Below are 16,915 nucleotides of genomic sequence, written 5' to 3'. Positions count from 1 at the left end.
ATTAAAAAATTCTTCATAATCTGAGTATGTTTTTTTTTTTATTGTGTTATTTTATTTAAATATAATTCTTTGTGAATTTCCAGTTATCTAATAATTTTACCTGAAACTATTGTAAGTTTAAGGCTAAATAGTTTTTTGAACATTGGCATTGTATTGTTACATAAATGATTGTGATTATTAATTAAACATTTATTAAAAAAAATATATTATTAGGGATAAGATAAAATGGAAAAAAAAAGTAATTCATTGCTATGAAGCCATTGATTTAAAAGACAAACAAAGAATAAAAGTGTACTAGATTGTCCTGAAAGAACAGAGTTAAAAGGCAAATACAGTAAATGTGATTGTGTTAATGAATAACTCTAGGGGCAGGCTAGTCTCATGTTGGTCGGTTACTTTTGACTAAAAGCAGCTCTAGAAGAGGCAAATGGCTCAGAGGCATTTCGAGGGGAAAGAGCATGCTGAATCTTACCAGCGGTACCGGGTTTCTCCTCCTCAGGAACTCCTAGATGAAGTGTTGAATTTCCTTCGAAAGAGAGTATGTGAGATGTGTGATTGGAAAAACTTTTGTCAGAATGACTCAGCAGTTTATGTACATACAGCAGTGTTTCATTTGTCTTTATTGAGGCTAAACTTTAAAAAAGAATCAAAGACCTGTGAAAACAAGGTGTATCATTGTTCAGCTTGTGAAACACAGACCCTGCTGTATAGCTCTAATTTAGATTTATATCTCATTTGTCAGTATATGCAAAAGAACAGCAGATAGTCAGTATGAATAAGTGACTTATTGCTTTAAAATTTTTGTGAACTAATAAAACCTTAATTTTTTTGACTAAGTATTTTGGGATTTTTCACATTCAAGGATGCATTTACTGCTTTAATGAAACATTAAATAAATAAGTATATGAATAAAATGTGACAATAAATAATAGATATTGACAGACAATAAATATTGATACTACAAAACAAAATTATTTTGGTATTTTTGGAGCATAACACTAATGTCTTGCATGCAAAAGAGCAGCCTGGGCTTCTTTTGGTTTATGTTAAAAGAAAGAAAATAATATGAATTAGAACAACGTGAGGGTGAATAAATGATGACAGAATTCAGACAGAGTTCTCTTCTAAGTTTTCAAATTCTATGCTGAAGTCATCTTTTTAAAACAAACCAGCTTAACTCTGTTTTACCTCTCTGAACAGATCCAGGGCTATCTTGATCTGGCAGTGGATGTGGGCTGTGGATCAGGACAGGGCACTGAGCATCTCGCCCCTCACTTTCTCACTGTGGTCGGGACAGATGTCAGTCCAGCTCAGCTGGAGATAGCTAGTGCCAAAGAGCATGCACCAAATGTGTGTTACAGGTAACTACATAAACACAGATAACAATATATAAACCTAAACAATTCTTTATTTTATTATCATTTAAAAAAGTGCTTTGGCAGTAGGCTACCATTCACCCAACATTAAAAAAAAAAATCCTATTTATAGTATTTATTATTATGTAATGTTACGTATATTAGTATTTTTTTATGTATGAGTATTCATTTATTTTTGTATTATTTTAAAAATCTTATATTCTTTATACAATTCTATTCATACACTTTAAAAAATATATTTTCCTTATTTTTTTCTTTCTATTCTTTTTTTTTTTACACTATTACACTATCCCACTATTTATAACTCTGTTTATCCCACTCCATTAGACGGAGCCCTGCAGAGGAGTTGCCCTTTGAGGACGATGTGGCTGACTTGGTTACATCCATGTCAGCCGCTCACTGGTTTGACCATCCACGCTTCCTGCGGGAGGCAGACAGGATTCTGAGGCCAGGAGGCTGCCTCGCTCTGCTCAGCTACACCATGGATTTTGAGCTGGAATATGGAGAAAGCACCTCCAAACTCAATGAAATCTGCCAAGAGGTTAAATAAACCAACAAAATGTTTTATGGGTTGTTGTTCAGGAAACCTGCATTATAAATTCTTGACATGAGACAACCCATGTGTGACCTGCTGCTTTATTTTAATCGAATATCCTTACACTAGAGATCTTCAGTGTAAATTGTATTTTTTGATTCACAGTTCTATGCAGCCCTGCACCCTTTTCGGAAAGCTTATATAGGATCCAGTTCCCTAGAGGTCTACAAGAAGATCTATGACTCTGTGTCATACGATGATAAAGAATGGTAAGTGTGAGTGTTATTACATGCATAGTACCTTTGCAATAATCCTGTAAAAATATATATTTTTTTAAAAAAACTTTTAAATTGTTAAGAATACAGCATAATATTATAAATACTTAAAGACTCAATCTTGGTCATGCAAAATATTTTATAGATTGACACTTGAATTCCTGTATTTGTTTTCAGGCATGAATGTCTGATGTGTCGGATGGTTATGTCACTGTCAGGGTTTATTGGCTTGGTTGAATCCTTCGCTACCTATCAAGGTTTCCTGGAGAAAGATCCTGTTGAGGCCAAGAGACTGTCTGAGACCATCACAGACCGGTAAAACAGACAGTCTCAGCTCATAAATCAAAAATCATCCTCTGAAAGAAGCAGTAGCCAATGAATTTGCTCCAATGTAACGCATTAAATTAAATCAACATACTTAGATTATCAAGAGTTGTGTGAACACATTATAATTTTCAACACATTATCAAGTCAACACATTATCATTTTTTTAATTCACGTATTTCAGAAATTTTAATATTTATAAAACAGCATACTGTAATTAATAATTTTTTATTCAATTATATTTTATTATTTTATTTTATTTTTATTATTCTACATTATTATTATTATTTTTTTTTTTTTCCAGGTTGTTGGAAGCAATGGGAGCCTCATCAACTGACACAGAAGTAACAGTGATAGTGAAATATTTCTATTTATTAGCCTCTAAACCACAGAAATCCTAAAATATTTCAAACCCACAGAACCCTCTCTGTTTAAAATGCCTCTCAATATTTCTAAAAACAATAAAGCATTTGTGTTTTATTTTTGTTCTAAAAAATTTGAACAATAAACACTTAACATAAAACTTGCATTATTATATCATGAGTTTACTGTTTCTATGAACATGAAAAATAGATATAGTGCTCTTATTTCATGTTGCTTTGCAAAAAAAGGGCGGAAATCTTCTTTGTGGCTTTTGATTCCATACGGACTTTTTATTGGATGAACGGAACAACTTCCGGCTTCTAAACTGCTCAAACAGCGGAAATCATTAAACTCGGCAGAACTAATCTGCGCAGCATTCCACTCAATTCTATTTCTTTTAACGACATTTAGCGTCTTTTATTTATTAGTTATTTGGGGGGAAACTGTGTGAAATTCAGTTTGAGTATCCTGATTATGGTGTAAACAGGGCAGTTCAGTGACTCTGACAGCGGCAGGTAAGTTAAGTGTAATATCGATCGCAGCCGAGTTATTTGACATTTTTAGAGTTGTATTATGAATGTAAAGATCTGTTAACCCCTATGTTTCACTATATAACAAGATATTAATCTCAGTTTCGATATAAATAATGCACTGTGCAATGGAAATCAAGGTGTAGTTGCTAATGAACATGTTAGCAAAATAACGCCTCAAACCAAACCGGTAACTGATGATTATGGAAGTTTGTATTGTTTTTTTTTCATAACATCTGTGTCTGATGCGCTCATTATAGTCTCTACAATATAGAAATGGGTTAAGAGTTTTAATATTCCCGGACAGAAAGTGCTGTAGCGGTACCAGGTTATAGTAACAGATGGTAATACCATGATACTTTGATTTATATAGTTGTACGGACAGATTACCCAATTCCTGTACCATGTTATTCACATGTCGTTCCAAGGTACTTAAAATAATACCATGGTATTGACACAGTACATGTTTCTAAAACATGGTATTGCCCTTGTACACGTCCACAAAATGTTGGTGTTTGAAGTTCATATTAGTGACATGCTATTACCGTGTAAACCAGAACATGGTAATACCATGGTACTTGATTCTTCCACATTAGAGCTGTTGGTCCTTTGTGTGCAATTTAAGTTGTATACAAAATGGGAATGTAGTAAAATTTAGCAATTTGTTTTTCTTTCAGTGTCATTTTGTTGTTGTTTAAGTAATGGTCAGTGTAATGTGAGTCCATACAAAATAACTGCCTTATGCTTTATTTGAACTCCAGTGTGGTTTTGCTGTTTGTATAAAAGCAGCCTGTTCTAAATCAATTGCGTTAATTGCTATTGATGACATATAGTTTACATGATCTTTGCAAACTCAGTTGCTTATAATAATGCATTACAGTAGCTGCTTGTTTCAGACAACAAAGAACATGTGAAACTGAATAAATTATAATTGATGTTCACACCTTACCGGTTCACTCATATTATTGTTCATTCATAGCTTGTTAAATTGCGTGTTTCTACAAAGTATTCTTGCTGTATTCCATTTGACTCCAAACAGATAATACAAAATACTATTCTGAAAAGTTCATGTAGGGCTGGACAATAATTCAATATCAATATGTATCGCGATATCACCGTTATTGAAAAAAAATTATATGATTTTTAAACACATTTCCGATATTTCGATATACATTACCAGTGTTTCCCATACACTGATTTATTTGTGGCGTTTGACTGTTGAATAAACATGAGCACTGCACGTTTCAAAAAGCGGGTGATTTATGTGAATGTATCTCTGAAGGGAACATACTGTCTTCAGAATAGTTTTGATGGCATTTTCATTTTATCTGATAAAGTAGAGTTCACGAGCGGAGCTGCTTAGATTACAGCCGTTACCGGGGAAACCGCTAGTTCTACCGCTCTCAAAGCGCCTCCTACTGGCAGAGAATCAGATTCTACTCCGCTGTTTTCAACATAATAATAAATGTTTTCTGAGCAGCAAATCAGAATATTAGAATGATTTCTGAAGGATCATGTGACTGGAGAAATGATGCTAAAAATTCAGTTTTGAAATCACAGGAATAACTTGCATTTTAAAATATTTTCAAATAGAAAACAGTTATTTTAAATGGTAAATATTTCAAAATGTTACTGTTTTTGCTGTATTTTGGATCAAATAAATGCAGGCTTGGTGAGCAGAAAATAATTCTTTAAAAAACTAAAAGCGTACTGTTCAAAAGCCTTTGACTGGTAGTGTATGTTAGCCTGATGAAGTTAAAGATATTAATAAGGTGAGTCTGAGATGTTTATTTGACAGTGATTTCACAATTCATGTTTGTATGAAGGCTAAATATAAATAAAAGGTGAACATTAATTTATTTGTGCAGTCCCCCCCCTAAATATTATATAGTTTTATAGGAGGAGTTCATAGACTTGGCAAATTAATTTTTCATTAGTTCGTTGGTACAGACATCTGTTGTGGGCATTCTTGGCAGTTTTAATGAGGCTTTTTTTAATAGTGTTCATATTGATATCGGAATTATATCGTATCGACCGAAATTAAGAAATATATCGTGATATCAATTTTGGCCATATCGTCCAGCCCTAAGTTCATGCCTACTTTATTATACGACAACAGGGAATTAAAGCTTCAGTAATACAATGCTTTTGCAGATTTGTGGTTTCTGTGTCTCAAACAGAAATGAAGTCAGATGACGTGGATTAAAATAACAATACAAAGTAGGGCTGGGCAATTAATCGAAATTCAGTTTCGATTTCGGCCTCCAACGATTATGAAATTACAGTAATCGATATAAAACTATTATTGCGCTCCGTTCCGCCCCCTTTCCAGCGGTGCGCTTTCACTCCTCCATATAAGCCCGATTTCTCTTGCAAATCAGTAAAATCATGCAATGAGACATTTCCAAAATGGGACGTACTTGATTTATTTTAGTTGATTAGATTTATTCATGTTTTTAAAAGCGTGAAAGAGAACTGTGTATGCGCTCAGAGACGGAACAGAACACGGACATGTACAGTCATCTTTTAGCACCTAAAAGGTCAAATACAAGCAAAAATGTGTCAAAATGCGACGCTTAGTGATTATTCAAGTAAACCCTTGTCGGTTATGTAATATGAAAGTAAAGAGTTGAGAATGAAAAAACGTGTAAATTGGATCCATGCAGCTCTTGACGTGACAGTGGGCTATATTCCTGCTGCCACTGTGTGCTTTATATTAATTAAAGGGGTCATGTAATGCTACATGCACTTTTACAAGTTGTTTGAACCGAAATGTGTGTTGGCAGTGTGTGTACACAACCACCCTATAATGATAAAAAGCCAACCAGTGTTTTTAAAAAAAAAAAATCTACTAAAATCTTTACCCCTTTCTCAAATCGAGCCGATCTCAGATGCCTGTCTTTGTGATTATTATATTATATGACCCCTTTAAACAACAAAAGACAAATTCAAAATCACTCACTGCTCTCTACTAAAGGACTTTTGTAGCTTTAATAAGAAACAAAGGAAGTTTAATGCTTACAGTGAAGACTATGCCGTTTTATTTTACATTAGGTTATTCAATTTCTCTAACTTAGGCTGTTAACTGAATACTTTAGACTTGCATTAAAAAAAATAATACTTAAAGCACAGTTTGTTTCATTTGTATGTTTTTTTTATTCTATTGTATTCCTTTGCTTTTTTATTACAATTTCAATAATTCTTAGGACCATTTTTTGTTTTATTTTTAACTAATATTAGTTACTCTAGTATTCTGCTGTGGTATTGAGAATTGTGACATTTTGCTGGTCTCTAAAATGTATATGTCATAGCAACCTTATTTACAGAAAATATATATTTGATATATATCATTATCTTTAAATAAATCTTTCATATAAAGTTTGATCATATGGCCTACTAATAATCGTGATTACAATATTGCCCAAAATAATCATGATTATGATTTTTGTCATAATCGAGCAGCCCTAATACAAAGTCATTTTAATGAATGTGTTAACCAGTGTTATTTTAGCATTAATGAGATACTATTATACTTTTTGTTAAAAGTTTGAATTAGTTTTTATTTATATATTTTACATTATTTTAAAGTTTTATTAGTTTTTGTTTATATGTTTATAGTTTTTTAAAAATTCATTTCTTATTTCAGTTTTTGTTGTTTCAGTACATCAATTTAAACTAAATGAAAATGAGTAATGTCTTATTGGCAGCTAGTTGAAATAAAATGGGTTTATTTTTTTTATTTTTATTGAGTTAGCATTTACTTTATTAGTTAGCATTTATTCAGCCATTTAAAGGTTACATTTAGTTAAGTAAAATGACCCTGGTGTTTCCCATCTTTGTGTGTGTTTGTGTTTCTCACAGGTGTATGAGAGTGTGTATGTTGGTCTGCTGGTATGCTGACGTTAGCCAGTAAGCTGAAGAGGGAGGAGGGTGTGAGGGCCGGCCGGACCCCTGCAGGCTCAAACGATGCCTCTCATAGAGTGTCCATCAGAGATCGACTGCTCATCAAAGGTACCAGTCACTAACCAAACACTCCTCCTGTCTGCTGGGATCATGGCACTGGAGCAGTGGTTCATGACCAGATATTCAGTCTGTTCTGATAGGGTCACGGTCGAATTAGGCATGGATGGTTTGTGTGACATGATTTTATCCACAAAAAATTTTGTTCGTTCGTTCTATTGTATCGTTCGTTCAATCATTGTATAATTCTGTCATCTATCTGTCCATCTATCCATCTATCTATCTATCTACAGTGCCCTCCAAAAGTATTGGAATTTAAATCCGGATTTAAATCTGGAGATTGACTTGGGCAATCTAAGACTTTCCATTTCTTTGCTCTTATAAACTCCTTGACTGAACTGGCAGGGTGTTTTGAGTCATTGTCCTGATGCAATATGAAGCACTTCCCAATGAATCTGGTGGCATTTTCTTGAATATTGGTAGGAAAGATGGTTTTGTACCCTTCCAAATTCATTCTGCTACTGTCATCATACATTAAGTCATCAGTAAAGTTGAGAGGGCCTGTTCCAGAGGCAGCCATGCATGCCCATGCCATGACACCACCTCCACCATGCTTTACAGATGAGGCTGTATGCTTGGGATCATTGCAGTTCCGTTTTTTCTCCATTTTTGCTTTCCCATCGCTTAGATAAAGGTTCATCTTTGTCTCATCGGTCCATAAACACAGTTCCAAAACTCTTCTGGTTCACCTTTGTGCTTTTTTGCAAACTCTAATCTTGCCTTTCTATTTTTGGAGCTGGTCAGAGGTTTGTATCTTGCTGTGTAGCATCTGCAATTCTGTGTCAAAGTCTCCTGAGGACAGTAGATTGTCAGAGCATCACCTCAGCTTTCTGGAAGCTGTTGGTGATTTTACAGACACGTCTTTTAGGGTTCATTTTCACAGCTTTTATGATTTGTCTGTCATCAACTACTGTTGTTTTCTCAGCCAATCAGGTCGTTGTTGGTTGCTGGTGTCGCTGGTGGTTTCCAAACTCTTGATTTCTCCATGCCCTTTGTTTTTGCTAGAGCTCTAATTGACTTCCTCTTTTCTTTTAGCATCCAAATTGCTTGCTTTTCTCTCAAAGTCAGCTCCCTCATCTTCATCCTGGTTTGTGTGTGTCATCATCGAATGTAAGATTCAGAATGCAGAAGTAATGGATATAACTAATACGACACATTCCCTGCTTTTAATATCTGAAGAAATAATGCAACAGGACACAGCTGATCACTTAGAAAGATCTGTGAGGCAACTGTCCCAATACTTATGCTCGCATCAGATCGAGGGATGAAACTCTAAAAGTGCTGAACTTCTTAGCTGGTAAAACATATATATGTGTTGAATCACCCAATAATAAAATGTGACATTCTGTAGTTTTGTCTCATATTCATCTTTTCATCATATTTGCAAATGTCTTGACTCCACAGCCAACAGAGCAATTTTGTCTTTACTGTTCCAATACTTTTGGAGGGCACTGTATCGTTCTATCTATCATTCTATCTATCGTTCATTCTGTCATTCTTTCTATCTATCTATCGTTCGTTCTATCGTTCTGTCAATAGATAGTTGTTCTATCTGTCTATCGTTCTATTGTTTTATCTATCGTTCTGTCATTCTTTCTATCGTTTGTTCTATTATTCTATTTATCTGTCTGTCTATCTATCTATCTATCGTTGTATGTATTGTTCTGTGTGTCTATCATGATTCAATACATTGTAACTGGATCATTAATTACACTGTGCCAGACTCTTTTGAATGAGTAGGGTCAGTCTGAATCTGGAGAGCGTGATGAGTTGAGTTGTGTTTTGCGGTGACTGTCTGCAGGGAGTTGTGGTGCCAGTAAACTGGTGTAAGGTGATGTGATGCAGGTCAGATCAGGAGAGCAGTAGGCCTGTCGCAATAATAAATATATCGACTTATCGCGCAATATATGTACATGACCTCAGTAATTTTTGGTGACGCAATATATCGCCCATTATATTTACTTAAAAATTAATGTCACCATGTTTTGTACATTCCACTTGCGCCTGTGTCTTTTGCAGCTTCTCGTACCTAACGTGGTGTAGTCATGTGTTGCTAGTTTAAAAACTGCTTCTACAAAAAAAGTTTAATCTGCAGATATGGCTTCGTTTAGGAGTCTGTGCCTTTGTGCATGCAGACATCTGACAGCGATTGTGTAGTATAGTAGTGATTGTGTTTTTCAGCAATAGTGTGCACCCTTAATTTACAAAGAAAAGAAGGTCAGGGAAAAATCTGTAGATGGAAAAATCTCCATACAAGTTCTTTGTGCATTTTTCTTTTTTTCTACTTGTTACTTTGCACTTTTTGTTAAATGTTTATTTAATATTTATTCAAGTTTTTAAAGGTATCTAATATTTTGATACTTAATTTCCATGATCTAAATATTTTTTAGAATTAAAAGTTTGTTGTCATTTGGAAGTGTGTAGGCCTTCTTGCATTATTATGCTGTTACATTATGATTATATATTCAGTGACATAAAATGGTCTTTAAAATGACAATAATATCGCTTATCGCAATTATTTCTGGGGCAATATGTCGCACAACAAAAAGTTGTTATCGTGACAGGCCTAGAGAGCAGTAGACTCTATTTATAACAGACCGAGAGGAGGAGTCTGTATGCCATTACCAGCAGCTTAAAAAGCACTTCCCATCCACAGTCAAACACTCAGTCTATTTTCTGAATCAGTGAGGCCATCGGATCCGCCCAAACTCAACATTTAGAGATGGTATCGTGAGAATGCAGGTGGCCATATAAAGCTAGATAGAGCGGTGTCTTGTATCTGCGTTTCATAGACCATAGTTCCAATAATAACAAATTCAGAGAAGAATAAATGAGTATAATCATTCTAAAAAAATCTGTTCATGTGCCGCTTAGTAAAAGCTGGTTCTATAAGTGTCTTTGTTACCCATCAGTACTAAACAACACTCATGCTTTGATCTGTTCACAGAGGTTGCAGAACTTGAGGCTAACCTTCCAAGTGAGTAAACTCAGGTCATTTTTTTATGCTCCAAGGATGCACAATATAATGATAGTTTAAATTTACTTTAATACATTTATTTTAAATCTATGAATTATTATTGATTAAAGGACAGTAAAAATCTAAATGAATAAAGACTGTATGTATGTGTCTATATATTTATTGTTTTAACCTTTTAACATTTGCTGTCATTTGTCTTTAAAAAGCAATAATATAATCAATTTGAACAATAATTAAAAAAAAAAAGTGTACATTTTCACACAGTGTTGTGATTATCTAAATTCACTTAAAATTATTGGTTTTAATTTTTAGCGATTCATTTTTATGTTCTTTTGTCAACATGAAAATAATTATTGGCATTGCTTTGGTTTTAAAGGTGCATCCCTAACGTTCTTTCTTTCTTTCATACATCTACAAACCTGTCTGGACTTGTCAGCTGTAATGCAGATGTTAATTTCTTTCTCTTTTTTTTCTTATGAACTCTTATTCTAAACATTTCTGCAGATACCTGTAAAGTAATGTTTCCTGATGAAAACAAACTCTGTCACTTCCAGTTGTCCATTTCACCAGGTAAGTCTGGCCTCTATTATGAAAGATTAAATTGTAAACATCTGTTAAATGCAGATGCTGTTGAACAGTGTAAAAAAGTTTACCTGACCTATTCATACCTAAGGTCTATGCGTACAGATCACATTTATTTAAAATAAAACATTGTATGCCCTTTACATTCACATAACGTTATGAAGCAGTAAGATATTATCTTTTGGTTTATGAGTCCTGAACCAGCAGAGGGAACAAACAAAAATCATTTGCAATTTTCATATCATATTGTTTTTTCACATTGCTCTTTGTGTAAATAGTCCTTTACTCATCTTTTCTTTCATTGCAAGTATCTGTCAAATGTTATCTATTTTGCAAGTGAAAATATAACCTTACATTTCTGCAAAACACCTCATCAGATGAAGGCTATTACCTTGGTGGAAAGTTTCAGTTTGAGATTGAAGTTCCCGAAGCCTATAATATGGTGGTAAGTGCCTGTGACATATCATGAAGTAATGAGGTAATGCCACACTTATTCACTCGCAGTGCTACGATGATTTTATTAGGCCATTTGTAAGCGGGCCAGTTAAATAGATGTTTGCGGGCATTACTGATGCTCTGCAGTGTCTGAATTCAATAAAACAGCAGCCTGAGCGTGCCCATGCAAATGCACACATATATAACACAATACATCCTTGACATCAGAGCACCTGAAATAACCCAGTAAAGGCTGTGCAGAGATCCAGACATGGACCCTCAAACCTGGTATCCAAGTTTAGAGCAAAATCATGAAATATTACTGAGGCAAAAGGCATTAAGCATAGCATTTATACAGTGATTATATAGCTTAAATAAGCGAGTAGAAGTAATTTAAATGAAACCTACAATTCATCTTACAGACTATTTCTATTGTAATTGGATGGCGCTTTTTGTCTTGCTCATTTTTGTTTTACTTGTACAAGAGCTTGGACAATCTGCAAAATATCTTTTTTGGTTCAGTTGAAGTGATTAAAATCATACAATTTTAGAAAACGGGCTGCTTTCCTTTCTGCTTTCCACAGCCTCCCAGAGTCAAGTGCTTGACTCGAATATGGCATCCAAACATTGCAGAAACTGGGGAGATCTGTCTGAGGTATGCAAATGTATTTGTCGTTTATTCACGTTTTAATGCATCAGACTCCAGATTGTTTTGAATATTTTGACAGCTGTATTTGTGTTCTTTAAATGATATTGTATTCATGTTAAAATCTCTTCTATTTCTTGCAAGTTTATTGCGAGAGCATTCAATTGATGGTACTGGATGGGCACCCACTCGTACTCTAAAGGTAATTTGTGTTTTTGTAATGCATCTTGGAAAAATTCATTACAGTGTTTACTAGGCAGAACTGTATAGAAATGCCTCCTTTCTTTCTTTCTTTCTTTCTTTCTTTCTTTCTTTCTTTCTTTCCTTCTTTCCTTCTTTCTTTCATATGCCCTTAAATAACTATACTTTAAAAAAAATAATTGGGTTAACAGCTTTTTAAACCATCATTTTAATTTGTGATGTTTTTCCAGCATTAATATTTTATATTTTCTTTAGAAAATGCAAAATATAACAAGTATACATAAATATTTAATTAATTGGTTATTTATTACAAAAAAGTAATCATTTTTTTTTGTTTGTGTGTTTAGGGGCCTTTCACAGAGAGCTCATTTTTGCATTCCACTACCCTGATTTTTCATTGTTTTTCTATGTAAATGTGTTAGACCAATGTCTTGAGGACTATGCTTATGTCTCACATCTTTTGCAGAGTCTTGTGCATGACAGCATTCAAAAAACTGCAGCGCTCAAGTTAAATGTTTTGTAAATGTAAATGGCTAATCTGTATTTTTCCACCAATTTATTTTTTTTGTCTCTAGGATGTAGTATGGGGACTGAATTCACTCTTCACTGTAAGTACACATGGAACAATCTTGGATAATACATTTTTTTTTAAAATGTTAAAATCATCATCCTTGAGTGGGAAGACCAACATATGTGTTGTTTCTTTCACAGGATCTTCTTAACTTTGATGACCCACTGAATATAGATGCAGCAGAACATCATTTACGGGACAAGGTAGAGCACCAGCACACATCTAAACATGTTTGCAAACAACATTTTTTTTGAGAATGTATTGGTTAAAGAAAAACTAAATATAATCATCCTGATATTATGTACATTGGCAACAAAATAGTATTTAAAAAATGCTCAGTATATCGCCCAGCCCTATGTGCAGAGCATTTGCAGGTGTGTGTTTCATCCAAACCCATCAATTTCCTTAATGCTTCCTGTTTTAGGAGGATTTCAGGAACAAAGTTCAGGACTTCATCAAAAACTATGCAAGATGATGTCTCTGTTGAGCCACACTCACATGCATGTGACTTTGCAGATGTACGTCGATCCAGACTGCAACAGAGACAAAATCTCAAACTATTAAAACATACTTGCAAAAGAAGAAAGTTAGAATGCGTAATGAATGAAGCCGCGAGTCCCTGATCAAGAATTGGGAGGGGGGAATGTGGGCCTTACTGTCCATTTCCGATGGCTTTTTTTGTTTTTTGAAGCAGAAACTCATGCAGGTTCTTCTAAATCAAGTTTGCTTTTACCACCCCACCCCCCCCACACACACAAAAAAAAAAAAGAAAAGAAAAAGAAGTACAAAGATGGTGATCATGAAAATGAGGACATATAACCTCTCTGATGTCACCTCCTATGCTAGTGCCTCTGTGTTTTTTGCCACATATAACTGGACACACGTTGTAAGCCAACTTCTGCAGCCTGCTTCTTCTCAACTTGACAACCTACAAACACTGAGATTAATTTGTTCATAAGTGATGTCATAGAAATCCCAAAGTTCCATTGGTTCATTCGCTCTGGGGGAGGAGTCCACCAATGAGGAGTTGCAAAAACATATAGCACTGATGTCCCGCAGAATACGTCGTTGGGTTTCCGAGCGGATTCTGTAAAGCCATTTCTTGTTACTTGGCACCTCCCTTCATGTAAAATCACTGCAGTTATCAGACTACTCTGTATCACATGTGCACACGCACTAATATCAAAATATCTGTGGGTGCCTCTGAATGAGTTATGAAACTGTTTCAGTTCAAATACGTGAGGTGTTTGTGGGTGAATCTCATGAATGTCCGGGTCAAATTTTTATGGAAGCCATTTTACACCACGAAATGAAAAAAATTTAATTGTGACCTGTTATCTAACAATTCTGACTTGATATGCAAAAAATAAATAAACTGAGGATTGCGAGAAAGTCGGAATTCTGAGCGGGAAAAGTCAGAATTCTGAATTACTTTGTCGTAATTCCAAGTTTATATCTTGCAGTTTTGACTTTTCCCCCTGAATTCTGTGTTTACATCTCGCAATTCTATTGATTTATTCATTTTTTGCCACGGAATAAAAAAATAAAAAAGGTAATCGCAAGTGAGTTTATATCTCATAATTTGGATTTTTATTCTCAGAATTGAGTTTATTTCGCAATTCTAAGAAAAAAGTCAGAATTACGAGGTTAAAAACATAAGAACATAATAATTGTAAGAAACTCAGAATTGCGAGAAAGTTTGAATTGTGGGAGAGTCACAATTTCCTTTATTATTATTATTATTATCATTATTATTATTTTAATCCCGTGGTGGAAATGAGCTTTCTTACATTTTACCCAAAAGTCAAAGGGTAAAAACAAGAAACTCTATTTTGCATATAATGAAGATGTGCTGATAAAGATTTTGAGTTGAGACATTATTTTTAAGATAAATTAAGCATGTTTCCCCCACATTTAAACAATATATAATTTTTCCTGCATTGGGGCAGTGAGTATTTTGTCAAAACTATGCTTAATTATCATCAAATAATACAAAAAAGCAAAATATTATTTCATGTTACTTTTAATGTTTGGGTGAAATATGACCCGAACATGTTCAGGACTGGTTTTGTGAGATTCACTCTTGCTCTCGTATGCATTTTTGTCAGTGTATACATGTTCAGCTTTACCGATGTGTGCATGTACACAAGAATATCTGTATGCTTGTACTGTGTTTGTGTGAAAGTGTGTGTGTGTGTGTGTTTGAGCGGGAGAGACTGGGATTTTAATACATGTCTGATTTGGTAGCATGCACTGGGCTACTGAACTGCTCAGCCATAAAGCCTGTTCAATTAGTGAGGATTTACTTTATTTAAATTGATTTCTTTTTCTCCTTAGAGGTGTATATCCATTTGTAAAGTATATTAAAGAAGAATTCTACCACTAAGTAAAGATTTTGAGTAATTTGTGCTTAATTTTACAGTTTGCACTTTATCATTTTTAAAAAAAAAATTTTTTATGAGTTTATCTTTGTCTTGGTCTAGTGAGCCGCCTACCTAGACAACATTTTTAGGCATTGCAATATGTGAATTTGCGCAAAAGCACTGTCTAGGTAGTTGGCCCACTAGAGCTATAAGTGGAAAAGAGCATGAAATGTGTAGCTTTGTCTCTGTATGTGTCTATTAACATTGGCTGGGTCTGAACTTGGTGAGCTTTCTACTGAAACACATTTTTGGGAATTATATAATGTGAATTTGCCTGTTACCTGGGTAGGGAGCTCACTATGGCTGTGTTTGGAAAGAAATACTCACATACTGGCTATTTGGGAGTCTTTTGTCATTGGCTGTTTCTCAAAACATAATGAGCTTCCTATATAGATGTCATTTGGACATAATTTAATGCAAATTCACCTATGATGCTCAAACTGCTGTCTAGGCTTGCAGCTCACTAAAGACTGGAATACACTGCATGACTTTTGTCCAGATTTGCAGTTTGGAGAAGTTGACGCTGGTTGCCAGAAGTCAGAAACTGTCTGCAGATGAGAGTTGACAGATTCCACAGAAAATCATGAAGTACATGATGGGTACAGACTCTGATTTCTTAACTTTGATTTTATCCCATTGGAGCATATCAAACACGTTTGATATTTCAAGCCGATTTTAGGACACATTGTTTTCATTTGTCATGCATCTCCTAGCAACAAGGCACATTTTTGTGTGAGTTTGTGTTTGGAGGGACTTTTTGGAGGAAAGTCAGGTAGTTTTTCCTCTAAACCATTTACAAAGTCAGCAAGTTTATGATGCCTAATGTTTAAAATCTGTTCAGATGTTGTATGCATCCAGTGTTAAGGCTGTGTTTGAATACCAATGCACTGCTTACTGCATGCTGTGCAGTATACACTGAATGACTAAATTTACAAAATAGTTTTTTTTTTTTTTTTTTTTTTTAAGCCTACATATTATGGAATGATAGAAAATTTTGTAATCAGTAGTATTACTGAAATCCATTGTATGCTACATTTAAAGTGCATATTAATTTCATCATTGTATCTAATAATTGCAGAAACAACAATACTTTTAAATAGTCTAATTTAAAACAACATTGTAGTCTAATATTCTAATAATAATAAGATCCTATTGTGTCTGATACACTAACACTGGAAATGTAATATCAATCATATTACAGTACTGTATTCACAGTAGCCTTCTTGGTTGTATACTGTACATTTTGGTATGCAGTGCATACAAAAAAAGAAAGAAAAAAAAGCATACTATGCACAGTAGGTATAAAATATAAGGTGATTACAGGTATATTGCAATCCAGAGTGCACCCTTCTGCAGATTTAATATGAATTGTATGCTATTCCAAACGAATACGGTTTTGAGCACAGCCATTGTGTTTGTTTTTATATTTGCACCAGATGGCGCTATCGTTTCAAAAATGCTTTTGCATATTTTTTTTCTGGCTTCTACATATGTAGAACATACTGAAGGAAAACATTTACAAATGTTAAAATATGCATTACACATCTCTATTTTAAAGCTAAAATAGATACGATGCACCTAAACCTTTACAAGCCTTATGATAATGTGGAAATACCACGGCACTGAATGATTACTGTATTATTATACCATGATATGT

General features: G+C 34.3%; 2 protein-coding genes across 2 annotated transcripts; both read left to right on the top strand.

Moving 5' to 3' along the window:
• The first annotated feature begins 281 nt into the window (after positions 1-281).
• On the top strand, positions 282-3,081 carry si:ch211-93g23.2 (uncharacterized protein LOC100005086 homolog). Its single transcript, XM_058774421.1, has 6 exons — positions 282-538; positions 1,201-1,361; positions 1,704-1,917; positions 2,077-2,180; positions 2,364-2,501; positions 2,815-3,081. The coding sequence occupies exons 1-6, from the start codon at positions 428-430 to the stop codon at positions 2,909-2,911; spliced, it is 825 nt and encodes a 274-aa protein (XP_058630404.1). The 5' UTR covers positions 282-427; the 3' UTR covers positions 2,912-3,081.
• A 121-nt stretch (positions 3,082-3,202) lies between these two features.
• ube2f (ubiquitin-conjugating enzyme E2F (putative)) lies at positions 3,203-15,513 on the top strand. The gene is made up of 10 exons (XM_058774422.1): positions 3,203-3,388; positions 7,265-7,414; positions 10,371-10,400; positions 10,905-10,970; positions 11,360-11,427; positions 12,002-12,072; positions 12,208-12,265; positions 12,840-12,872; positions 12,976-13,038; positions 13,260-15,513. Exons 2-10 carry the CDS (start codon positions 7,297-7,299, stop codon positions 13,308-13,310), a joined length of 558 nt encoding a protein of 185 aa, XP_058630405.1. The 5' UTR covers positions 3,203-3,388; positions 7,265-7,296; the 3' UTR covers positions 13,311-15,513.
• The last annotated feature ends 1,402 nt before the right edge of the window (positions 15,514-16,915 follow it).

Source organism: Onychostoma macrolepis, chromosome 01, assembly GCF_012432095.1.
Source record: "Onychostoma macrolepis isolate SWU-2019 chromosome 01, ASM1243209v1, whole genome shotgun sequence".
NCBI lineage: Eukaryota > Metazoa > Chordata > Actinopteri > Cypriniformes > Cyprinidae > Onychostoma > Onychostoma macrolepis.
The sequence above is the reverse complement of the archived record's forward strand: the minus strand, read 5'-3'. Positions and strand labels throughout refer to the sequence as shown.

Bases quoted from the DNA above. Each gene is read 5' to 3' on its own strand.
- si:ch211-93g23.2 (XM_058774421.1), top strand. From the start codon at position 428: ATGGCTCAGAGGCATTTCGAGGGGAAAGAGCATGCTGAATCTTACCAG. The intron at 539-1,200 runs GTATGTGAGATG...CTCTCTGAACAG, and splicing joins TGAATTTCCTTCGAAAGAGA to ATCCAGGGCTATCTTGATCT. The intron at 1,362-1,703 runs GTAACTACATAA...CCACTCCATTAG, and splicing joins GCACCAAATGTGTGTTACAG to ACGGAGCCCTGCAGAGGAGT.
- ube2f (XM_058774422.1), top strand. From the start codon at position 7,297: ATGCTGACGTTAGCCAGTAAGCTGAAGAGGGAGGAGGGTGTGAGGGCC. The intron at 10,401-10,904 runs GTGAGTAAACTC...ACATTTCTGCAG, and splicing joins ACTTGAGGCTAACCTTCCAA to ATACCTGTAAAGTAATGTTT. The intron at 11,428-12,001 runs GTAAGTGCCTGT...TGCTTTCCACAG, and splicing joins CCGAAGCCTATAATATGGTG to CCTCCCAGAGTCAAGTGCTT.